General features: G+C 57.4%; 1 protein-coding gene across 1 annotated transcript; it reads right to left on the reverse strand.

Annotated features, from left to right (window-relative positions):
• Positions 1–487: 487 nt before the first annotated feature.
• On the reverse strand, positions 488–21,929 carry NRTN (neurturin). The gene is made up of 3 exons (XM_032252131.1): positions 21,867–21,929; positions 4,732–5,303; positions 488–1,058 (listed from the first exon to the last, which is right to left on the reverse strand). The coding sequence occupies exons 2-3, from the start codon at positions 4,898–4,900 to the stop codon at positions 634–636; spliced, it is 594 nt and encodes a 197-aa protein (XP_032108022.1). The 5' UTR covers positions 4,901–5,303; positions 21,867–21,929; the 3' UTR covers positions 488–633.
• Positions 21,930–25,547: the final 3,618 nt, after the last annotated feature.

Consider the following 25,547-nt stretch of genomic DNA (forward strand, 5'->3'; position numbering starts at 1 on the left):
AGAAGTGCGGACGAGGAGACGCTGGGGAGCTGGGTCTAGCGGGACCTCAGTCTCCTTGTGCAGTGTGGCTCCCTTTCCCCTCTCCAGAAGTCCATACAGCAGAGAGGAACAGACGGGGGAACAAGCTGGGGAAACGAGGTCCACCTAGACCCCAGAAGCCCACACCGCGGAAAGGTAAGGACGGGAACAAGCTGCGGAAACTGGGTCCATCTAGACCTCGGTCCCTTCCTCCGCAGCATACATCCCCTTCCCCAGAAGCCCACGCGGCCGAGAGGTGGGGACACGCCGGGGACGGGCAGAGGGACCCCTAGGGAGGCGGGAAGGACGGTCTCTCCCAACGTAGCCCCGTTCACCCTGTTTTCCTTTGCATCCACCCTTCCCCCAAAGCAAACGGCATCCTCCCACTGGTCCCCGTTTTCACGGCGGAGACGGCCCCACGGCCCACCCGCGAGCCCCTCGCCGAGGGTGAATCACGAGCCTGCTCCATTTCCCACACTTTATCTCAGTACAGTTATCGCGAGAGTCACGGGGCCGCGCCAACGTGCTCTGCGCACTCGCAGTCTGCCGCTGGGCCGGTCGGTGGTGCCGTCGGGGCGGGGGGCGTGGCCATCGCGCCGGCTGGGTGAGGTAGGGTCACACGCAGGCGCACTCGCGCGCTGACAGCTCGCGCACCGTGTGGTAGCGGCTCTGCGCGTCCAGGAAGGACACCTTGTTCTCGTAGGCCGTCGGGCGGCAGCAGGGCTGCGCGCGCACCCGCTCCCGCCTCAGGCGCCGCCGCTCGCGCAGGCGCTGCAGCCCCAGATCGTAGACGCGCGTGGTCTCCTCGCAGGCGCCTGCGCAGTAGCGAAACAGCACCGTCTCGTCGGACGCGTAGCCCAGCCCCAGCTCGCTCACGCGTACCTCCAGCTCGCGCAGCCCGCACGGCCGCGCCCCCGACCGCTCACGCGCGCGCCGCCGCGGGGGCCCCTCCCGGCGGCGCGGACCAGGGGGCTGCCCTGCCCAGGGCGTCAGCTCACGCAGCTCCACCGCATCCGGGGCGCCCTGCAGCAGTGCACGGTCTGCGAGGGGAGGAAGAGAAAGGAGGGGGGTCAGTGGGTGCAGGGGACCTCGGCTGTACCCCTGCAAACGAAGACCCTTGCTGGGACGCCAGGCCTGGACGGCCTCTCATCTCGCTCCCAGATCCCGGATTTCCCCACCCTCTTGCTGAGCTGTTCATGCACCCTCTCTGGGCGGCATTGAGGGGCACGTGCACACTCACACCCCCACGCTGGTCCAGCGCCCCTTTCATCGGCTGCCCAGAACCTGGTTCCCCCTTTCTAGGCCGCTTTCCAGCCCATCCCACCTTGAGCTGAGCTGACCAGGGTCTGGAACTCACCTCCTCTGGGCCCCAGTCTCACCCCATTGCTGCTCCATTCTCCCCGTCCTCCATCCTAACCCTATCTGGACCCCGCCTCTATGCTGGGCTGCCCCAGGACCCTGGTGCACCCTCTCTGGGGAGTGTTAGGGGGCTGCTTCCCATGCCCCCATTCCTCTTCAGTGAGGCTGTCATAGGTGTCTATCTCTAGAGCCCCCTCTTCAGTCCCCAACGTCTTCTCTCAGCCCCGGGGCTTTTCAGACTCCATCCCCGCTGCTCTGCTCGTGCAGTGGAGCCTCAGTTTCCCCATTTAAGAAGCTAACCGGGGTGTTTGGTCTTCTTAGAATGCAGAGGAGCAGGAGGCACTGCAGCCCACTGTGTTCGAGGCCTGTGTGGGGACTCCACTCCATGGGGTGGCAGCAGGTATTGGCAGGGCCACCCCATGTGACAGATGACAAAACGGACCATCCCAAGGTCACACCATTAGCAAGTGGCCAAGACAGAGACAGGCTTAAAGGACATTCTTCCTGCCTCCATCGTTCACCCAAATTTGGCCCAGGTCCAGCCGCCTTCTCCCACACTCGCCAGGAGGTGCCCAAGTCACCGATTCCCAGGGCCTGACAGCCTAAATTTATTACCCAAGCGGCTGGCTCCACCCCCAAACTCTGAAGCCCCGGGAGGGCAGTGCAGACGTTGGAATGACAGGCAGCGCTGCTGCCGGACCTGCAGGCGGGGGACTCCCAGCCCCACAGCAGGTGGCCGTCACGCCTGTGCTAGGGAGAGGAAATATCGGGTTGAGTCTCCACCTGCCCCCAAGGCTGGTGCACCTGGCTGTCAAAAGAATGAGCCTCTGGGTGGCCCTGGGGGAGGAGGGGCTCTCTGTCTCCCGAGGGCGGTGGGGGAGGTGTCTGTTCCCACAGGGGGTCTCAGAAACCGGACAAACCCAGCCTCAGAGCCTGACTCTGCCACTTTCGCCGCTTTTGCAACCTCAGCCTCCGTTTCCCTGTTTGTTCCATGAGCTCGCAGAATCTCTGCCTTGGTTGGGGCTGAGAGGGTGAGAAGTCGGTGTTGGGGGGCAGCCGATGACTGAGCAACCTGTTCCATGTTCTTTAAGCCCTGGAGTGGGACTGGAGCGGCCGGGACCGTGCTGGGGGGTTAGGGGCACACCCCGGAGGGGTGCATTGAGGCAGACATTTGTGGGCTTGCTAGATATAATACAGATGCCGGGCTAAATGTGAATTCCATATAAACTACGAATCATCTTTTAGGATGTCTGTCCTTGCCTCCCTGCAACGGGGCTGGCTGCTTGCACAGGGACCGGAACACAAGGTCCTCAGCCTGAAATTCCACCATGAAGCCTAGAACATGTGGACTTGGGGACTCAGTGGCCTCTCCCTTTTTGCAGTAGGGCAGGCAGGCACCTGCCCATGGGCTCTGACCCTCCCCAGTGCCTGAAATTCCTCCATTCATGATTTGCCCCGCAAGTCCTGGAGCACTGACTTTTGGGGGCCCTGCCTGGGGTCTCTGTCCCAGTGTCCTAGGAAGGACTTCTCACTGCTTGCAGAGGGAAGTGCTGGGAGGACAGACGTGGAGCTCGTGCCGGAGGCCACCCTTGTGCATTGTAAGGACAAGAAAAAAGGATTGTGTGGGCTGGCAGGGGCGGGCGCAGACGTGCACACAGGCGTGCTCGTGGCACACACCCAAAGGTGCTGTATATGCACCTTACTGGCATCTGCACCTCAGAGTGTCTGCACGCATGGACATGTGCGTGGGCACGGGAGTCAGGGCCCACATACCGCCCTTGCCCCATGGCACCTGCAGTGGGGCAGGCACTAGGGTTGGTGGGGAGTTGGGAAAGGGTCTCGCCCTCAGGGTAGGTATTTCCATGTCCCTACAGCAGCACTTTTGCCTGTGTCTGTCTGCCCTTAACCCTGTCTTTCCCTTCTCTTTCTCCGCCCTCCTTACCCTTGAATCTCTGGGTCTCTGTCATGGTTTTTAGCTTGCACTCCATCTCCTGCCTCTCCTTGGTCCCTGTCCCCTGGGGCAGGTCACTGGGGCCTCAGATCCAGCCTCTCTCTCTCCTCCCACCCCTCCCCCACGCTGCGCTGCGGGGCCAACCGGGCGAATGCCCAGGTCTAATCTCCATCTGGCCCCCAGGGGACCTCAGGGCAGAGCCTAATTCCCTGTGACAGCTGAGCTGAAAGACCCCGGTTCCCAGAAGTCATCCTAGCTCCGCCAGGCCACTGGGGGAATTTACAACTTCCCTCCACCCCATCTTTTTTTAGAAAATTTATTTATTATTATAATGTTTGGAGACAGAGTCTTGCTCTGTTGCTCAGGGTGGAGTGTAGATGTGCACTCATAGCTCCTGCGGCCTTGAACTCGGGCTCAATTGATCCTCCCACCTCATCCTCCCAAGTAGCTGGAACTACAGGCATGCGCCACCACACCTGGCTAATTTCTAAAGGCTTTTTGTAGAGATGGGGGTCTTGCTGTGTTACCCAGGCTTGTCATGAACTCCTGGGCTCAAGCAATCCTCCTGCCTCAGCCTCCCAAAGTGCTGGGATTATAGGAATGAGCTACCATGCCTGACCCTGAATAATCTTTTAGGATGTCTGTCCCTGCCTCCCTGCAACGGAGCTGGCGGCCCTATCTTTCTTTTTTCTTTTTTTTTTTGAGACAGAGTCTCACTCTGTTGCCGAGGCTGGAGTGCAGTGGCGTGATCTTGGCTCACTGCAACCTCCACCTCCCAGGTTCAGTGATTCTCCTCCCTCAGCTTCCTGAGTAGCTGGGATTACAGGCGCCCACCACCACACCCAGCTAGTTTTTGTATTTTTAGTAGAGATTGGGTTTCACCATGTTGGTCAGGCTGGTCTCGAACTCCTGACCTCAGGTGATCTGCCCTCCTCGGCTTCCCAAAGTACTGGGATTACAGGCGTGAGCCACCGCGCCCGGCAGCTGGCCATATCTTTTTTTTTTTTTTTTTTTTTTTTGAGACGGAGTTTCGCTCTTGTTACCCAGGCTGGAGTGCAATGGCACGATCGGCTCACCGCAACCTCCGCCTCCCGGGTTCAGGCAATTCTCCTGCCTCAGCCTCCTGAGTAGCTGGGATTACAGGCACGCGCCACCATGCCCAGCTAATTTTTTGTATTTTTAGTAGAGACGGGGTTTCACCGTGTTGACCAGGATGGTCTCGATCTCTTAACCTCGTGATCCACCCGCCTCGGCCTCCCACAGTGCTGGGATTACAGGCTTGAGCCACCGTGCCCGGCCGCATATCTTTAAAAGACCTATGACCCCTCCACTTCCTAATCCACTGCCTGAAATTTCACCCCCTACATTGGGGGTATGTCACCCCACAAAGGGGAGGAGCTTACACTGGGCCAGGCGGGCGATCCGGGCGTCCAGGGTTCGAGGCAGGCGGCGCAGGGGGACCAGCGCAGGTCTGAGGCGGTGGCTGAGAAGCAGGCCCTCTCGACACATCCAGATGGACAGTACAGAGCTGCAGAGCACCGAGGCCAAGGCCGCCGCCTTCCAACGCTGCATCCTCGGCCTGCGGGCACGGGATGGTCAGCTGCACGCCCCGGTCTGTCCCTCCGGCGACCAGTGGGCGCAGGGTGCTGAGCCAGGACTCAGTGGGGTCCTTGACTTTGAACAACGCCTGCCAAATGATCGATAATCACATGGGAATGATTCCTCAAGGAACCATTGAACAAGGAAGGGGTTGGGCTCCGTGCCAGGAGTCACGGGGAACCGCCCCCATCTGGGGGTCCTGGAGTGCCTTCCTGAGGAGCCGATGACAGGGTCCAGACGTGAACAAAGGTAAGAGTTGGCCAGGCAGAGGAGAATGGCATCACAGGCAGGGGACACAGCCAGTGCAAAGGCCCCGAGGCCAGACCGAGTGTGATGCAGTATCCCAGGAACAGCGAGGAGGCTGGAACGGCTGCAGCTGAGGAGCCAGGGGGAAGAGTGAAAGCAGGAGAGGTCGTTCTCTGCGGGTGGCACTGTGGGACAAGGGCACGAGGGGGGCGGTGTTTAGGACAGTCTGGAGGCAGGAACATGGGGCTGACACTTCCCTACACACTGGTGTCCTCCAGTGACTCTGCCCCTCTCTGAGTCTGCTTCCCATCCGGATGGATAAGCAGGCCCAGAAGTGGGCAGCAGTGGACCAGCGCTGTCCCGGACACTGAGTCCCAGCTCCGGGCGTTTGCACAGCAAGGTCCTTCCATGGAGAACACTTCTTCCCTCCCTCCCCGCTCCCATACCCCCCTTTTTCTTTTTGGTTTTTCTCTTCTTTGAAGATAGAGTCGCTCTGTCACCCAGGCTGGAGTACAGGTGGCGCCATCTCCGCTCACTGCAACCTCCCCCTCCCGGGTTCAAGCCATCCTCCTGCCTCAGCCTCCCGCGTAGCTGGGATTACAGGCACCTGCCACTATGCTTGGCTAATTTTTGTATTTTTAGCAGAGAAGGGGTTTCACCATGTTGGCCAGGCTGGTCTCGAACTCCTCACCTCAGGTGATCCACCTGCCTTGGCCTCCCAAAGTACTGGGATTACAGGTGTGAGCCACCTCACCCAGCCTTTTTTCTTTTCTTTTCATATATATATATATATATATATATATATTTATAAAGACGAGGTTTCACCATGTTGGTCATGCAGGTCTTGAACTCCCGACCTCAGGTGATCCACCCGCCTTGGCCTCCAAAGTGCTTGGATTACACGCGTGAGCCACCATGCCCGGCCTCTTTTCTTTTTTCTTTAAACAGGGTCTTGCTCTGTTGCCTAGGCTGGAGTGCAGTGGTGTGATCACAGCTCACTGTGGCCTCTACCTCCTAGGCTCAAGCTATCTTCCCGTGTCAGCCTCCCTAGTAGTTGGGACTGACTACAGGTATGAGCCACCATGCCTGGCTAATTTTTAATTTTTTGTTTATAGGGAGAGGGGGGTCTCACCGTGTTGCCCAGGCTGGTCTCAAACTCCTGGGCTCAAGCGATCCTCCCACCTTGGCCTCCCAAAGAGCTGGAATTACAGGTATGAGCCACTGTACCTGGCTTCCATGTCCCTTGCAATCTCAGCTTGGACAGCACCTTCTCCAGGAAGCCTTCCCTGACCGCCTACCCTATTCACTTCAGCTTTTGGCTGGTGCAGGGGTATCCGTGGGCCCCCAGAAGTGCCCTGAGCTTCCCCCTTGCTCTGAGTGCTCGGTGGCTTCCTGATCACTGCATATAGTCAGTGTTTAACGACTCACATGTACACTCCGCACCACCCCTGACCCTGTCTGGGCTCCTCCCCAGCGTCCTGTGGCCCCGAAGCCCGCGTTTACATTCCCCCCTCCCGGCTGCCCAGTGTGGGGCGGTGTGGAGCCTGGCAGCTGGCCAGGGGTAAACATTTACATGGAGCGCTGAAAGCCAGGCTGGACGTGGGTCAGCGTCTCTGCGCCTGGGCTCGGCTCGCGGGGTCCCCAGTAGCCCCCCGACGCGTGCTCCCTGCCCTCCTGCCTTGTGCGGGACCCCGCATTGCCCACAGACTTTTATTTGCGTCGGATTTGCGTTTCGTTTGCATGGACCACGCCCCGTGTCCTGATGTGCAGAAACTCCACCCACCCCTTCCCCACCCTGTTCACCCTCATGGACAGCGGCCACAGGACCTACACCCACCAGACCTTAAGTAACAGGACACATTTATTAAGCACCAGCTGTGTACCAGGCATGGTGCTGAGCCCACAAGAGAGGTACCACTATCTCCATTTTACAGCTAGGGAAACTGAGACAAAATGGGTAGGGGCTTGTCCAAGGGCTAGAAATGGACATGGGATTTGAACTTGGGTTCTTTGACATGGCACACTCCGTCTGGGCTGAGCTGGGCTTGGGAGCAGATGTTGTAGTCACCCTGAGAACTCGCCACTATGGGTGGTACTTGATACTGTTTAGTATTGGTGATGGTTATTCTTAGGGAATGAGCTCTGCAATATGAGGACGTCTAAACAAATCCTAGACCAGCCTGGGGACTGATGAGAGTGAAATTGCAGGGGAAGTTGATTCTCCTCCAGGGCCAGCCCAGCTGGTTCAGTGGCATAGAATAGGCGCTCACAGACATTTGCTTGAATGATGAATGAATGAGTGAATGAATGAACCACCCAATGAACACAAAGAAGCTAGGCTGGCTGGGTGCGGTGGCTCATGTCTGTAATCCCAGCGCTTTGGGAGGCTGAGGTGGTCAGATCGCCTGAGGTCAGGTTGAGACCAGCCTGGCCAACATGGTGAAACCCCATCTCTACTACAAAAATGAAAATTAGCCGGGCGTGGTGGCGTGTACCGGTAATCTCAGCTACTTGGGAGGCAGAGGCTGCAGTGAGCCAAGATCGTGTCACTGCACTCCAGCCTGGGTGACAAAGCAAGATTCCGTCTCAAAAATCAAAATGAAAAAACAAAGCTGGACACTGGGTGGCCCAGGTCCTGAATTGGAGGGTCCAGAGTTTCAGGAGTGATTGGATCGATGGATGAATTTCCACAGTTGAAATCTCTGGGCTTAGTATACAGTTGGTGCATAATAAGGTGAGTGTTGGGCTAGCTTCACTGGAGGTGGGCAGGGGGGCCCTCCCTGAGGAGGTGACGCATGCACTAACCCAAGTGTCGGAAGTCAGCCATAGGAAAATCTGGGGGCAGCTGTTGGAGGCAGAGACATGGCCTGTGAAAAGGCCTTGGGCCAGGACCACGCCTGGTGTGTTGGAGGAACAGTGAGGCTCGTGTGGCTGGTGCAGAGTGAGGACGGGGAGAGCGAGAGGAGGAAAGGTCGGGAAGGGGATGGGGCAGTTCGTGCAGGGTCTCGTGTGGGCCATCGGGAGGACATTTCATGCTTGAGGTTTTGGGGAAGCGTTTGGCAGCAGCAGCATTTTGTCAGATGTCAAAACCCATCCCCTTTATTTTATTTATAGAGACGGGGTTTCACCATGTTGGTCAGGCTGGTCTTGAACTCCTGACCTCGTGATCTGCCCGTCTTGGCTTCCCTAAGTGCTGGAATTACAGGTGTGAGCCACTATGCCCAGCCCTTTTTAATTTTTTTAGATGGAGTCTTGCTCTGTCGCCCAGGCTGGAGTGCAGTGGTGCGATCTTGGCTCACTGCAACCTCCACCTCCTGAGTTCAAGCGATTCTCCTGCCTCAGCCTCCTGAGTAGCTTGGGATTACAGGCACATGCCGCCATGCCTGGCTAATTCTTATTTTTAGTGGACGTGGGGTTTCATCGTGTCGGCCAGGCTGGTCTTGAACTCCTGACCTCAGGTCTCCCAAAGTGCTGGGATTACAGGTGTGAGCCAACAAGCCTGGCCATCATCCCCTTTATTCTTAATGATCATCTACTTTATATCCAACCCCATTCTACGAACTTAACACAGATAGTCATTCCATTCCAACCTTGCAAACGTCCTAAGAAGCAGGTAATACGTAATACCTTTTTTTTTTTTTTTTTGAGACAGGATCTCGCTCTGTTGCCCAGGCTGGAGTGCAGTGGTGCAATCACAGCGCTCACTGCAGCCTCGACCTACCCAGCTCAGATGATCCTCCCACCTCAGCCTCCCAAGTAACTGGGACCACAGGCATGCACCACCACACCCAGCCAGTTTTTAAATTTTTATTTATTCGTTTTCAGACAGGGTTTCGCTGTTGTTGCCCACGCTGGAGTGCGGGGGCACAATCTCAGCTTACTGCAACCTCCGCCTCCTGAGTTCAAGCGATTCTCCTGCCTCAGCCTCCCAAGTAGCTGGGATTACAGGCATGCGCCACCACGCCCAGCTAATTTTTTGTATTTTTAGTAGAGTCGGGGGTTTCACCACATTGGTCAGGTTAGTCTCGAACTTCTGACCTCAGGTGATCTGCCCACCTCGGCCTCCCAAAGTGCTGGGATGGCAGGCATGAGCCACCACGCCCGGCCAAGTTTTAAATTGTATGTAGAGACGAGGTCTCATCATGTTGCCCAGGCTGAACTCCTGGGCTCAAGTGAGCCTCCTGCCTTGGCCTCCCAAAGTGCTGAGATTACAGGTGTGAACCACTTCACCTGGCTGCAGGTGGGAACCTCATGTGCTCTGTGTGAATGGGAAACAGATCCAGAGCTGGCAAGTGACTTGCCCAAGGTCATAGAGCCAGGATTTCAGTGCCAGTGGCAGTGGGGAGAGACAGGCAAGAAAGAAACCTACCCGGCCCTGGACTTCTCTGGACCCCCTCCACCCCGCTTGCCCACACGTACAAACCTTGGAGTGGTGTGACTCAGTTTCCCCATTGGACTGGAACAAGCCTTGGGCTGTGGTGATCTGTTTCTACCGAGGGCGCAGCCCCAGCATGGGCTAGTCAGAGGACCCCCCGGAGGCCTTGGAGCTGCAGACTCTCCCCACCTAGAGCTCTGGTGAAGGGCAGGAAATCGGGGGGCCATCGGCGGAGGGGGCCCAGCAGGCAGGGCTGATTAGCAACCATGAACAATGGACCTCTCTGTTCTCTGGGGTCACCTAACTGGTTTGTCTATGGCACGGACACGACCGGGTGGGGGTGATGTGGGTGTGGCGGAGGGCATGGGGAGGGGCTGGGTATGCACAATGCGTGTGCCTATGTCCCGGAGGCCCTCGCCTGGGGAGGCATCTGTACCTGTCCGACTGCAGAGACGGCCGGGAGCGGTGGCTCACGCCTGTAATCCCAGCACTTTGGGAGGCCGAGGCAGGCAGATCATGAGGTCAGGAGTTTGACACCATCCTGGCCAACATGGTGAAACCCCATCTCTAATTAAAAAAAAAAAAAAAAATCCAACTGCACAGAGACACACACTTGTAGGTACAGAAATGCCCATCACTGTCATTTGCAATCCAACCCAGATCATCTGCGGCTTGAGACCCCTCATCCTGGCCACACACAAAGGGATACACAGGTGAACACGCTCCCAGCATCCACAGCTGCCAGAGCCCAGGAGTTCGAGACCAGCCTGGGCACTGCAGGGAGATCCCCCATCTCACACAGTACACTTGCAGGTCTACATGTGTGTGCCCACGCACACACCCGGGCCTCTCATGTCCTCACAATCACACACGCTCAAGCGTTTTCACTTCAGCACACCTGTATGCCCAAACACTTCACACTTGGCCGGGGGTGGTGGCTCACGCCTGTCATCCCAGCACTTTGGGAGGCCAAGGTGGGTGGATCACCTGCGGTTAGGAGTTTGAGACCAGCCTGGCCAACATGGTGAAACCCTGACTCTAGTAAAAATACAAAAATTAGCCAGGCGTGGTGGCGGGCATCTGTAATCCCAGGAACTCTGGAGACTGAGGCGGGAGAATCACTTGAACCCAGGAGGTAGAGGTTGCAGTGAACCGAGATCTCGACGCTGCACTCCAGGCAGGACGACAGAGTGAGACTCCATCTCAAAACAAAAGAACACTCTCACATTCACACTTTTCACACTTCCACACACATCCTGGAATGCTTTCACATTTATGCACACACACTTGGACTTTTTCACACACACTGAAACAATCACACATTTGATCACGACTGCACTCACTCACTGGGGCCCTCCCTCCCTCCCCCTCTGTCTCTGCTGTCTCTGTTCCTTTCTCTCTCTCTCTCTCTCTCTCCCCCCCTCCCCCCTCTCTCCCAGTCTGTCTGTCCGTCTGTCTGTCTGTCTTTGACAGAATCTTGCTCTGCTGCCCAAGCTGGAGTGCAGTGGTGCAGCCTCGGCTCACTGCAACCTCTTAGTCCTGGATTCAAGCAGTCGTCTTGCCCAGCCTCCCAAGTTGCTGGAACGACACGTGTGCCACCATGCCTGGCTACATTTTTTTTCTTTTTTTTTTTGTAGAAACGGGGTTTCACCATGTTCCCCAGGCTGGTCTCGAACCCTTGGCCTGAGGCGATCCTCACATCTTCGCCTCCCAAAGCACTGGGATTACAGGTGTGAGCCACTGCACCCAGCCGGTTTTTTCTTTTTCTTTTTTTTTTTTTTTGAGATACAGTTTCATTCCGGGGGCCCAGGCTGGAATGCGATGGCGTGATCTTGGCTCACCACAACCTCTGCCTCCCAGGTTCAAACATTTCCCCTGTCTCGGACTCCCAAGTAGCTGGGATTACAGACTCCCGCCACCACACCTGGCTAAGTTTGTATTTTTAGTAGAGACGGGGCTTCTCCATGTTGGTCAAGCTGGTCTCCAACTCCCGACCTCAGGTGACCCGCCCACCTCGGCCTCCCAAAGTGCTGGGATTACAGGCGTGAGCCACCACACCCGGCCTCAGTATTTTTATACTTACACCCAAACGTGACCGCATGCACACTCAGATGCTTTCAGGCTCACATATCCTAACACAATCACACCCATACATCAGAACACCACCACATGAATGCACTAATGTGTTATCACGCTCACACTTGAATGCTGATACGCTCACAAGTGGTCACACTCAAACATGACCACACTCACACACTTGGATGTTTTCACCTTCATTCAAAACACTATCATTGGCCGGGCAAGGTGGCTCATGCCTTTAATCTCAGCACTTTCGGGGACCAAGGAAGGTGGATTGCTTGAGGGCAGGAGTTTGAGACTGACCTGGACAACACAGGGAGACCCTGTCTCAGAAAAGAAGACAAGGCCGGGCAGGTGGCTCACGCCTGTAATCCCAGCACTTTGGGAGGCTGAGGCGAGTGGATCACCTGAGGTCAGGAGTTTGAGACCAGCCTGGCCAACATGGTGAAACGCCATCTCTACTACAAATACAAAAATTAGCTGGGTGTGGTGGCAGGCAGCTACAATCCCAGCTACTCGGGAGGCTGAGGCAGGAGAATCACTTAAATCTAGGAGGCAGAGGTTGCAGTGAGCTGAGATCATGCCATTGCACTCCAGCCTGGGTGACAATAGCAAACTCTGTCTCAGAAAAATAAAGAAAAAAAACAGGCCGGGCGCAGTGGCTCACGCCTGTAATCCCAGCACTTTGGGAGCCCGACACAGGCAGATCACGTGAGGTCAGGAACTCGAGACCAGCCTGGCCAACATGGCGAAACCCTGTCTCTACTAAAAACACAGACACTAGCTGGGCGTGGTAGTGCACACCTGTAATCCCAGCTATTAGGGAGGCTGAGTGAGGCAGAATTGCTTGAACCCAAGGGGAGGAGGTTGCAGTGATCTGAGATGGCGCCACTGCACTCCAGCATGGGTGACAGAGTGAGACTCCGTCTCAGAAAAAAAACAAAAACCACCACGCTCACACACTTGGGTGCTTTCACATGTGTGCTGAAACAGTCACGTGCTGCCGTTTGCACACTCAGGTGTTTTCACACTCAAGTATGATCACACACACACTGGGGTATGCTGTTCTCACGGAGACACACACTTGTAGGTTCAAGCGCATCCACTGTCATTTGTGCTCTGGCCAAGGTTCCCAAGACCCCTCCTCCTGGCCACACACACACTCACACACACGCAGGGGTGCACAGGTGAACGTGCCGCCAACACCCACAGCTGCAAAAATTCCACGGAGCACAGACGTGGTGGGCTGAGAGTGAGAGGAGGGGAAGCAGAGGGGGGCCAAGAACTGGGGAGGGAACGGTCCCGCCGTGACCACCGCTCAGGTGCACCCCTGCGGGGATCTCGGGTGCTGTCTACACCACCTGTGCAGGGCCTGGGCAGAGGTCCCTTCCTGGTCCTGGAGAAAACCTAGGGACCCTGGAGAACCCGCACTGCCTGGGGGAAGGGAAGATCCCTTCCTTCCTCCGGGGCCATACCAGTCTGAGTTGTAGCAAGATGGACATAGGACAGATCCCCTCTTCTAGGCCACAGAGTCCCAGAGCTGGGGAAGGAAGGGGAAAGAAGAGAAAGGGGCTCAGAGAGAGGAAGTGAGCAGCGCAACGTCACACAGCGAGGCAGGCCCTTCCAATCAACCCAAGCAACAGACAGCTGGTGCAAGGGTGTGTTTCTGGCAACTTCCTTGGTGATGCCAAGAAATGTTGCTCATTACTTTTATGCATAGGCAACGCCTTAGCACCCTCACCCCCTTCCCCACCAAACTTCCCAGAGGACACCTGCCAGACACACCCAGTCCCAGGGATAGAAGCCTCTGTCCTGCAGAACTCCTGGTCTCAGAGTGGCACCTGAGAGAGCAGGAAGTGGAGGGGGACCCTCTCTCCATCTAGTCATCTCTTCTGGTCTCAGGGAGGCCTGGAATGGGGGCCTGGCTTAATTTGGCAGACTCCTACACTACCCTAAAAGCCCTAGCTCCTACATCCCCTCCACCAGAAAGCATTCCCTGCTACTATTTTGGCCACTGCCAGCCATGGGTGCCTTCCTCTTGCCAAGCCCTGTGAGCATGGTGTCTGTGCCCATGACTGTCTTTGCTGGACGGGGAGTTTGTAGAGGTGCGTCTTCGGCTGAGTGTTTGCATGGCACAGGGCTGACTTCGAGAATTCAGTTTACAGAGGCGTGAGCTTGCCGCATATCCCAAGCCTGCATATTTTTGTCTGTGGGGGAGCCGCCCTGCACACACTTCTCCTTCCACCTCACTCCTGTTCTCCTGTGACTCAGTTTCCCCCCATTATCCATCAGAGTGGAGTCTCACTCTGTTGCCCAGGCTTGAGTGTAATGGTGCTGTCTCAGCTCACTGCAACCTCTGCTTCCTGGGTTCAAGTGATTCTCCTGCCACAGCCTCCCAAGTAGCTGGGACTACAGGTGCCTGTCACCATACGCGGCTAATATTTGTATTTTTTCTTTTTTTTTTTTTTTTTTTGAGAGTCTCACTGTCACACAGGTTGGAGTGCAGTGACACGATCTCGGCTCACCGTAACCTCTGGCTGCCGGGTTCAAGCGATTCTCCTGTCTTAGCCTCCTGAGTAGCTGGGACTACAGGTGTGAGCCACCACACCTGCTAATTTTTGTATTTTTAGTAGAGACAAGGTTTCATCATGTTGGCCAGGCTGGTCTGGAACTCCTCACCTCAGGTCTTCTGCCCTCCGTGGCCTCCCAAAGTGCTGGGATTACAGGCGTGAACCACCGTGCCTGGCTCCCATCTGTGTTTTTTTAAGAACAATTTTTTTTTTTTTGAGACAGAGTCTTGCACTGTCACCTGGGCTGGACAGTGGCTCAATCTCAGCTCACTGCAATCTCCGCCTCCTGGGTTCAAGCGATTCTCCTGCCTCAGCCTCCCGAATAGCTGGGATTACAAGTACAGCCCCCAACACCTCGCTAATTTTTTGTATTTTTAGTAGAGATGGGGTTTCACTATGTTGGTCAGACTGGTCTTGAACTTCTGACCTCATGATCCGCTCGCCTCGGCCTCCCATAGTGCTGGGATTACAGGCATGAGCCACTGTGCCCAGCCAAAAAAAAAAATTTTTTTTTTTTTTTTGAAACAGAGTCTCAATCTGGAGGGCAGTGGTGCAATCTCAGCTCACTGCAATCTCTACCCTCCCAGGTTCAAGCGATTTTCCTGCATCGGCCTCCCAAGTAGCGTAGCTGTGATTACAGGCGCTTGCCACCACGCCTGGCTAATTTTTTGTATTTTTAGTAGAGACGGGTTTCACCATCTTGGCCAGGATGGTCTCGATCTTTTGACCTCGTGATCTGCCTGCCTCAGGCTCCCAAAGTGCTGGGATTACAGGTGTGAGCCACCGTACCTGGCTTCCATCTTCAGTAGGGCCTGAGGGTGCCCCCTAGCACTGTGGGAAAGCCAGGGAGGGCCTGGAAGAGCTTGACCGAGTAGCTCTTGGGTTCTTGTCACTGCCCACGGGGAGAGGATGGCAGGTTGTGAAGCTGGCACACGCCAGTGAGGGAAAGCCTGTGTATGTGAATGCATGCACGTGTGCGCGCGTCTGTGCCTCTGTCTTCCCTAAGTGCTGACAGCTTGAGGGCTCACAGCTGGGTCTGTTCCTCGGGCGGCCTCCTGGTCTCCTTCTCCCAGGTGGCTCCTGGGAGTTCCCTGAGGACCCACTGATGGGGAAACTGAGGCCCCACGAGGGGCGAGACTTGGCCAGGGGTCTGGGCCTCTCTCAAGGCAAGACTCAGTGATTCTGTAACACACAAATTCCACAGCCCACAAAAATGTGCCCCTCCCTCAGAGGGCCCCAGGGCCTGGGCCCACCCCATGTCTAAGCACTTGACATGTAGTAACTTGTACCAAGGTGTGGACTAGTCTATCCCCATTTGATAGGCGGGAAAACCGAGGTCCAGAGAAGTGAAGTAACTTGCTCAGACTCAAACAACCTAAGTGGCTGAGCTGAGATTTGCACACAGGTGGTCAGCAAACTCCTACTCATTCCTCAAAGACTCACTTCCAATGCCCCTCCCTCCATATTCTTTTTTTTTTTTTTTCTTAATTATCTAATCAATAGCTGTATAATTTCCTTTTGGTTCTTTCTTCAAGACAAAGTCTTGCTCTGGACTGCAGTAGCACAATCTTGGTTCACTACAACATCCACCTCTGGAGTTCAACTGATTCTCCTGCCTCAGCCTCCCGAGTAGCTGGGATGACAGGTACGCGCCACCATGCCCGGCTGATTTTTTTTGTATTTTTAGTAGAGATGGGGTTTCACTGTGTTGACCAGGATGGTCTCGATCTCTTGACCTCGTGATCCACCCGCCTCGGCCTCCCAAAGTGCTGGGATTACAGGCTTGAGCCACCACGCCCGGCCTGTTTTTTGTTTTTTTTTTGTATCTTTAGTAGAGATGGGGTTTCACCATGTTGGCCAGGCTAGTCTCCAACTCCTGACCTCAAGCAATCCTCCTGCCTCAGCCTCCCAAAGTGCTGGGATTACAGGTGTGAGCCACAGCACCCGACCTATAACCTCCATATTATTTGTTTTTTTTGAAATGGAGTCTTGCTCTGTCACCCAGGCTGGAGTGCGGTGCCACGATCTCGGCTCACTGCAACCTCCACCTCGCAGGATCAAGCAATTCTCCTGCCTCAGCCTCCTGAATAGCTGGGACTACAGGTGCACACCACCACACCCAGCTAATTTTTGTAATTTTAGTAGAGACGGGGTTTCACCATATCGGCCAGGCTGGTCTCGAACTCCTGACCTTGTGATCTGCCCGCCTCGGTGTCTCAAAGTGCTGGGAATACAGATAGGAGCCACCGCACCCGACTCATAACCTACATATTCTTTTTTTTTTTTTTTGAGATGGAGTTTCACTCATGTTACCCAGGCTGGAGTGCAATGGCGCGATCTCGGCTCACCACAACCTCCGCCTCCTGGGTTCAGGCAATTCTCCTGCCTCAAACTCCTGAGTCGCTGGGATTACAGGCATGCGCCACCATGCCCAGCTAATGTTTTGTATTTTTAGTAGAGATGGCGTTTCACCATGTTGGCCAGGCTGGTCTTGAACTCCTGACCTTGTGATCTGCCCGCCTCGGCGTCTCAAAGTGCTGGGAATACAGATAGGAGCCACCGCGCCCGGCTCATAACCTACATATTCTTAACCATGTGCTATCTGGCCTCTCTAATAACAATCACAACACCAATAACAGTAACACCCAGCATTGGCGATTCTATTTATTTACAGGCAGACACTGTGATGAGTGATTTCCCTACATTTAACTCTCCCACAGTCCCTGAAAAAGATAGTATAATTACTAGCCTTGTTTTCCACATGGGGAAACTGAGGCTCAGAGAAGCTAAGTCACTTGTTCAAGGGCACACAGAAGATAAGTGGCTGAGGCCGGTCGTGGTGGCTCACACCCATAATCACAGCATTTGGAGAGGCCAAGGCAGGAGGACTGCTTGAGGCCAGGAGTTCAACACCAGCCTGGGCAACATAGCGAGACCCTATCTTTAAAAAAAATTGTTTTTAATTAAAAGTTTAAAAGTCGGCCGGGCGTGGTGGCTCAAGCCTGTAATCCCAGCACTTTGGGAGGCCGAGGCGGGTGGATCACGAGGTCAAGAGATCAAGACCATCCTGGTCAACATGGTGAAACCCCATCTCTACTAAAACTACAAAACATTACCTGGGCATGGTGGTGCGTGCCTGTAATCCCAGCTACTCAGGAGGCTGAGGCAGGAGAATTGCCTGAACCCAGGAGGCGGAGGTTGCGGTGAGCCGAGATCGCGCCATTGCACTCCAGCCTGGGTAACAAGAGCGAAACTCCGTCTCAAAAAAAAAAAAAAGTTTAAAAATGAGTGGGCCGGGCGCAGTGGCTCACGCCGGTAATCCAAGCACTTTGGAGGCCAAGGTGGGTGGATCACCTGAGGTCGGGAGTTCAAGACCAGCCTGACCAACATGGTGAAAACTCGTTTAAAAAAAAAAAAAAAAAAAGTTCGAAAGTGTCTGAGTTGGGACTGGAACCCGGGTCTGACTCCAAACGCGTTCTCTCCCTGACTCCACAGTACTGCCTGGGAGCCCCCCCCGTCTGCGTTACCACGAGGAGAGAGGGCTTAGGGCCTGCTATTGGAGAGGACAGTGGTGCTGAGACCCAGAGAGGTATGAGATTTTCTTAAGGACACACAGCAGAGCAGACCCAGCAAGTAAAAGGCCCCAGTGGCAAAAAGCCCAGAGTGTCAGGCTGGGTCCCACCTCCAGCACATGAATGAACTTGACAAAGGCTTACTGAGCACCTACTGTATACCAGGGCCTGGCTGGGGGCCAGGGACTGGGTAGTAACCAAGGCCACCCTGGGCCCCTCCCCGACAAGCTCACCATCCAGTGGGGGAGACAGGTAATAAATATGAAATAAACAAGATAATTAGATGTCAAGAGGACGAAACAAAACCGGAATGGGGCTGGGCGCAGTGACTCATGCCTGGAATCCTAGCGCTTTGGGAGGCTGAGGTGGGAAGATCGCTTGAGCCTAGGATTTTAAGACCAGCCTGGACAATATAGTGAGACACCCATCTCTACAAAAAAATATATATATATATTTTTGAAACGGAGTCTTGCTCTGTTACCCAGGCTGGAGGGCAGTGGCTTGATCTCAGCTCGCTGCAACCTCTGCCTCCTGGGTTCAAGCGATTCTCCTGCCTCAGCCTCCCGAGTAGCTGAGAATACAGGCAAGTGCCACCACATCCGGCTAAGTTTACAAAAATATTTTTAAATTAGCTGGGCTTGGTTGCGTGCACCTGTAGTCCCAGCTACTCGGGAAGCTGACGCAAGGGGATCGCTTGAGTCTGGGAGGTGGAGGCTGCAGTGAGCTGTGATTGCGCCACTGCACCCTAATCTGGGCGACAGAACAACACCCTGTCTCAAAAAAAAAAAAAGGATGAAGCCGCGGTGACTGGAGGCTGCTTGTAGATTTCGGAGTCAAGGAGGGCTTCTCATAGGAGCGGGCATTTGAACTGACACCTGCAGTGCAGTCAAGAAGCCACCACCGCAGACCTGGAGTGTTCCAGGCAGAGAGAGCTGCCCGTCTAAAGGCCTAGAGGCAGGACCGTGCCTGTTTGAGGCGACCAGTGTGGCGGGAGCCCCAGATGAGATGGGAGGGAATGAAGGCCCTGTGGCCTGCGGGGTCAGTGACCCACAGTCCCCCACCGGCAACTGGAGCTCTCTCTTCCTGCACCCGCCACCCAGCCATGCCTGGGAAGGGAGGCTGGGGAGCGTGTGTGTGCCAGGTTCTTAGGCCTACCGTTTCTGGCCCTGGCCCTCTGTAGGTGGGCTATGAAGTTGCCACCTTGACCACGCCAGGCTCTGGGCTGGGCAGGCTGGCCCGGGGCTGGCCTCGCAGGCATCTGGAGCTGGCAGGAGGGGGGTCCCTGGGGTGGGATGACAGGATGAGCCTAATGAGGGCTGGCATGGCTAAGCAGCTGGCCCGGGGCCCAGCAGGTGGCTCAAGCGACATGGGTCTCCGGGAGCAGCCAGGAGGACGCCACAGGACACTGGCCATCTGATGGAAACTGAGGCAAAGACCCCCGATGAAGGTTAAACTCTAATATTGGGTGAGACTGGGAACCACCCCTCAGTTTCCTGGGAAACAGGTCAGCTGAGTCATGTTGTCTTTCTTTTTTTTGAGACAGGGTCTCTCTCTGTCACCCAGGCTGGAGTGCAGGGGCGTGATCTCAGCTCCCTGCAGCCTGAACCTCCTGGGCTCAAGAAATCGTCCCACTTCAGCTTCCCAAGTAGCTAGGACCAGAGGGTCCCACCTCTACGGCTGGCTAACTTTTGTATTTTTGGTAGAGAGAGTCTCGCTATGTTGCCCAGGCTAGTCTGGAACTCCTGGGCCCAAGGGATCCGCCTGCCTTGGCCTCCCACAGTGCTGGGATTACAGGCGTCAGCCACAGCACTGGGCCATCATCTTCTCCACCTTCCCAAATTCAATTTGGGAATGGTGCCCCCTCTCTAGGTCTCTGTTTCCCCACTTAGGAAGTGGGGGCCACATGCTGCAAGCTGGCCCCACTGTCTGATTTCTTCCAGGGCTCGCCTGAAGCCTGATTTCTTTTGGATTTGACAGGGAGACCCCTCCATTCCAACACCATCATCTTCCAGAGGCCCTTCCTGCAAACATGTCCCATTCAAGTCCACTCCCATTCAGGCTTTCTTCAAGGGCATTACCAACCCTGCAAGTGCAAGGCTGATTTGAGAGCCTCTGTCCACCTCCCAACCCCCACCCCAGCCACCACCTCCACCTTGAGGCCCCAGAGCCTCTGCCTCACCTTGGGGGACCAGAGAGATAGATGAGCGGAGGAAACTCACAGCCCCTCAGCAAAGATAGCCCGGCCCAGTGACTCCAGATACAGTAATGACTGACGCCGCTCTCCTCTGTGTATTCAGCCCCCCTACCTCCAGGAATGCAACCTTGAGTGCCCCAGCCCAATTCTTCCTCTACCAACCTTCCAGAACAGCCTCTCCCTCCCACACTCAGCAGGCCACCTTGACTATCCCATGCCTCCAGATCCTTGCATGCACAGTCCCTGCCACCTGGAATGCATTTTCCTTTCCCACTTAGAAAACTCCTACTCATCCTTCACAGCCCCACCTCTGAGGCCCGTCCTCCAGAAGTCTTCTCTGACCCTCCTACCCTGAGGTAGAGCCCTCCATCCCCACTCTGAGCTTCCCCAGCCCTGTGTCCCGGGGTCTAAATCTGGCTCCCTTGAAGGACAGCACCCAAGAAGGCTGACACCAGTCAACCACGCCGGTTGCCATCGACCCACATTTGTTGAAACAATCTTTTGACTGTGTTGTGCCTGGGGGCAAACTTTGAGTCCCTTCCGCCCAACTCTGGAAAGCTGTATTCTCTGTTCGCTCCATGAAAACTGAGGCCTGAAACCGGAGGGGCCGGCACTGGTGGTGGAATGTCCGACGGAGTGGCCAGCTGAAGCGGCGAATGCACCCCTAGAAGAAGCTTTTTGCAGCTTCCTGGGGGTGGAGCGGCTTCGTAGCTCTGAACCTCGGGAGTCTTAGGATGAAGGGAGGAGGGAGGCGTGTCCCAGGAGCCCCAGGGCAAGAAGCTGGGGGTGGGAGAAGCTGGCAGTGTGGGTGGGATTCTGCCCTGCGATGACATTCTCCTAGGCCGGCCCCAGACGGGCTTCCTCAGCCCGGGGCACTCAGAGACAGACAAAGAGAGCCATGCAACAGAGACAAGGATGCAGAGAACAGGGAGGGCAGGGGAGGCAGGCAGGAGGGAGGAAGTCAGGGGTCTGGCCTCCTGCAGCCCCCTGCTTTAAGCCCCTGGCTCTGCTCCCCAGATCTGGACCAATGACCAGTTCTGCAGGTAACCACAGGCCTGTGGGCAGGACCGATGCGTTCTGGGTAGGGGGCAGTGGTGGCATTGACCCTGGGAGAGCCATTTCTCTCTCCAGCACACCCCTCCTCCCCACCAATCTGTCTGCAGCCCCCCTGGGCCTAAGGACTCCTAATCCACAAACTACCTCCAGGGACGATTCGGGGCTACCTCTCGCAGGAGACACCTTTTATAAAAAGCAGGAAAGGCAGGCATGGCCTCCCCCAACTTCAAATCCAGGCTATGCCCTTAAGGGACCCCCCCTCCAAAGGGTTTCACGCCCTCTGGCGGCTGAACGGGCTGCTCCAGGAGCCGAGAGGGCCCGGCCCTCACCGGAGGACACCGTGTCCCCGGCGGAGCGCAGGGAACGCGCCACTGACAGATGTTTACTTCTGCGCGCAGCTGGGCCGCGACGGCAGCACCCCGCCCCGGCTCTGTGGGATCCAAAGCCCCCCCCCCCACGGCCCCTTGGAGACCACATGGCTAAAGGGGTGTCTGGGTCTCGCTCTCCTAGAGGCTGAGGGGGGGATTCTGGGGAGGGGCACTGTGCCTTCCTCAGACGGACACTTGGAGGTCTCAGGAGGCAGGTGTGCGCCCGCCCCGTCGGACAGGGACACGGCGGCCGGATTCCGGCTTCGAGAGCGGCTTAGGATCTGGCTCCACGCCCCCGCCCCTCCCCACGCGTTGACCTGTCGCCCCCACCCCGACCCCACCCTCATCCACCCGCTGGCTCTGGCGCAGGAGGGAATCTCCTGGTCTACCCGGAGTCCCCACCACCCTCCACGCCCCGTCCAAGGGGCGCAGGTCGTCCCTGTCGTACCCTGCTGCCCCCCCTCCTGCCCTTGGCTTACCTGCTGTGGGTGCCCGACTACCCGTCAGAGGCGGCCGCGCCGGCCCCAGCCCCTACCCCTGCCGCCGCGACCGCCATCCGGGCCGCCTGGGCCCGCGGTGCCCGGGGGGGGCCCGGGCCGGAGGGGGCGGCCGCGGGGTGGGCGCGGCGCGGGCCGGCCCATGGGGCCCCCCCGGGCTCGCTTAGCCGCGGGCAGCGGCCATCCCGGCCTGGCGGGGGCTGGGGCTGGGGGTGGGTGCCCTGGATGGCCGACGGCTCGGAGGGCGCGGGGCGCGGGGGCGCACGGACGGCCCGGGCAGCCTCGGAGCGCAGCGCGGGGCTCCGGGGCGGTGGCGCGAGGGGCCTGGGCGCTCGGAGCGGCTCCACGGCGCACTCTCCCGCCGCTCCCGCCGCGGACGGCTCGGCCGGCGCGGGGCTGGGGCGGGGCCGGGGGCGGGACTGGGGGCGGTGGCTCGGGTTTCCCCAGCCCTCCCCTCCCTCCCCATCCCGGCCGGAGAGGGACCCCAGGAGCGCAGGTGGCAGAGGCGCGGGAACCAACCAGAGACCCCCCCGCCTTAGACGGCTTTCTCCCCGGGCCCCTGGGACCCCGACGGCTCCCATTTGGGAAAGCCAGGACCCCGAGGCACCCGCAGCTGCCCCGACGCCAGTGTCTTTGGCCCTCGGCCTCCCCCGGTTCTACCGAGGATCTGACCTCGCCGCCAGAACCCCCAAACCTGCCCAGGACCCTTCCGGAAAACGAGGCGCCCAGAAGTCCCCTCACTAAGGAAGACCCTCAAGGGAAGCTCCCAGTGCGGCCCCCTCCCAAACTAGCTGTTTCCCATCCCCACTCTGGGGACCCCCGACGGCGCCTCTTGCCTAAATCCGGAGCCCCAAGACGCCCCCACCTCGACTCCCTCTGGCGAACCAAGAGCCAAGACACCCACCCAGACAGCAGTGGCCACTGCCCACAGCTCCCCTCCTCCGACTGAGGATTGGGGAGTCCCCCTCCAATCTTGCCCCAGGTCCTCCTTCCCCAAAAGCTGAAGGAGGCCCCTCCCAAGAAAGCTCTTCCAGGGAACTGAGGCGCATAGTCTTCCCCTCAGACGGATGACGACACCCGCTGTCCTCAGCGGCCCCCATCAAGCAGCAGGTCCCCCCAGTGTGGCCTCGGAGCCCTGCAGGGGATCTTTCGCTCCTGGTTTCCGCCGGCGCCCCCTCCTGGCACCAAGATCCGCGGGCCGGGGAGCCCAGCCGGTCCCGGGCTCCTCCCCGACGGCTCCGCGCTCCCACAGCGCCCCCTGGCGGCGCCGGGATAACTCGGGGGCGGGGCTAGGGTGGGGGGCGGGACTGGAACTGCCGCGGCCCCGCCCCCGCCCCGCGGGGTGCCCGAGAAACTCCCGCCCTGCAGACTCCTCCCCGCGCCGCCTGCGTTGTTGGGGCCCCCGTGCTCCGGTTTCTCGCTCCCGCCGTCTAGGTTCTCCGGCCTTCTCACTCCGGCCCTGGCTGCCTGCATTTTTCCGATTCCAGCAGCCTGGGGGTTCGCATGCAGATTAGGCCTTCCTAGAAGATCCCGAACCCCCAACCCATGCACGTTCCCCCCAAGGGGCCTGTACAACTTGCAGGGCTGCGCAATGCGTTAGGTGACGGGGACACTCACGCAGCCTTGCCTCCTGCTGCACTAGGGCTGATGCACGGTGCTGTGCTCGTGCGCAGGGTGGGTGCTGGAATGTGTTTGGGGGGGGAGGGTCGGGAGAGCAAGCCTGTGTCAGAGAAGTGGCAGCCCGTTCCACATCTAGGATGGAACGTGGCCTTGGGCCGTCCCCCGTGCCTCAGTTTCCCCACTTGTAACAGGGTATTACTAGTAGATCTTCATTGGGTTCTAGTAAGGATTGAATGTGAATAAGTAAGGGAGTAAGCTGGGTAAGTGGGGAGTGATGTCCCAATGTCTGCCATTACTGGTGTTCCCAAATGTTCACTCCCAGAAACCCACTCCAGTGACACACACACCCTGACTTCAAACACACACCCTTAAACCTTTGTTCCACGTGGGGTCACACCCACTGCCATCTCTCCTTTTTTTTTTTTTGAGACAGAGTCTCGCCCAGTCGCTTAGGCTGCACTGCGGTGGTACAATCTCGGCTTACTGCAACCTCCGCCTCCTGGGCTCAAGTGATTCTCCTGCCGCAGCCTACCAGTAACTGGGATTACAGGCGCCCACCATCAAGCCCGGCTAATTTTTTTTAATTTTCGGTAGAGATGGGGTTTCACCATGTTGGCCAGGCTGATCTCGGACCCTTGACCTCAAATGATTCACCCACCTCCGCCTCCCAAGGTGCTGGGATTACAGGAGTGAGCCACCGCGCCCGGCCGTAATTGTTCAAAAATATAGGCGGGGTCTCGCTATGTCACTCAAGGTGGTCTTGAACTCCTGGGCTCAAACGATCCTCCCACCTCAGCCTACTAAAGTGTCAGGATTGCAGGCCTGAGGTTCTTAGGGCCTCCTTCTCACTCCACTGCGAACTCTCTCTCTCCTTTTCAAACAAACCTAGATGCCCTCGTGAGCACAGACATTCCTGCACAGCCACACCCCGCCCCCACCCCCCCCCCAGGTCCTCACACGCAGACACGCGCTGACACAACCCCTCCACGGGTATCTCACAAGGACAGGAGAACACTCTCCTGCGGGGGTCCTTCCTTACACCATGCCCTTCCGAATGCACTCATGCATACAGACACGGGGTTCACCCTGCCCCAATACACACAGGCACACACACACTCAGCAGATCCTTACACACCCCCATGCTGCCTGGCACTAGTTAGCACGCGCGCGCCTGCGCGCCCCCCCCCCCCACACACACGCCGGGCCCCGTCTGGGAGGCACAGCCACCCTGCACATACACAGCCCGGCAGGAGCCCACCCCCACCCCAGCCCTCCACCATTAAGCTGTCATTAACTGCCTCTCGGCCGCCTCCGGCTCACTGCACACCGCCTGTGCCCCTGTCTCCTGTGCCCCCCTCTCCACCATGGCTGGGGTCTGTGGGGGGGGGAGGACCGAGCAGACACATGGGGCGCAGGACGCACACACATGTGCCCACCATGTGGACGCTTGTAAAACGGTTGCCCTGGAAACAGTGACTTGAAAGACTTGGTTCTTCCTCTGGGATGGTGGCGGGGGGGGGGGGGGGTGTTGGGGGAGGGGCCAAGGGGGGGGGGCGGGGCGGGACGTAGGGGGAGGGGACGCGAGGACCCACACCCAGCTACAGCCACCCCACTCAGGAACACACACGCTGAAATAACCACACACGTGGGCAGAGACCCCGTCGCACCCGGGGACCCGGAGACCCAGCCTTGCTCAGGGCTGGTGCTACGTGGTTATACCAGAAACAGAGTTTCTTCCATACTGACACCCTCCCAAGTCACCCGCACACCCTCTCTGTCACCCACCCACGCAGTGTCTGTGACAGGCGGCGACAGACACCCTGTCACACTCGCTGACCCACACCAAAGCCGGAAACTGAGGTGCACAGGGACACACTGTCTCCTTCAGGACCCCTGCACCCCCTATCCCGGAAAGGAACCGCAGAGACCAGAACACTCCATTAAGAACAGCCCTCTGTGAGCTAGGCCGCGGTGGCCCGTGCCTGAAATCCCAGGGGGTTGGGAGGCTGAGTCAGGAGGATCAGTGGAGGCCAGGAGTTTGAG

The sequence above is a fragment of the Sapajus apella genome, unplaced genomic scaffold (genome assembly GCF_009761245.1).
Source record: "Sapajus apella isolate SASKATOON/1434 unplaced genomic scaffold, GSC_monkey_1.0 scaffold77, whole genome shotgun sequence".
NCBI classification, from domain to species: Eukaryota; Metazoa; Chordata; class Mammalia; order Primates; family Cebidae; genus Sapajus; species Sapajus apella.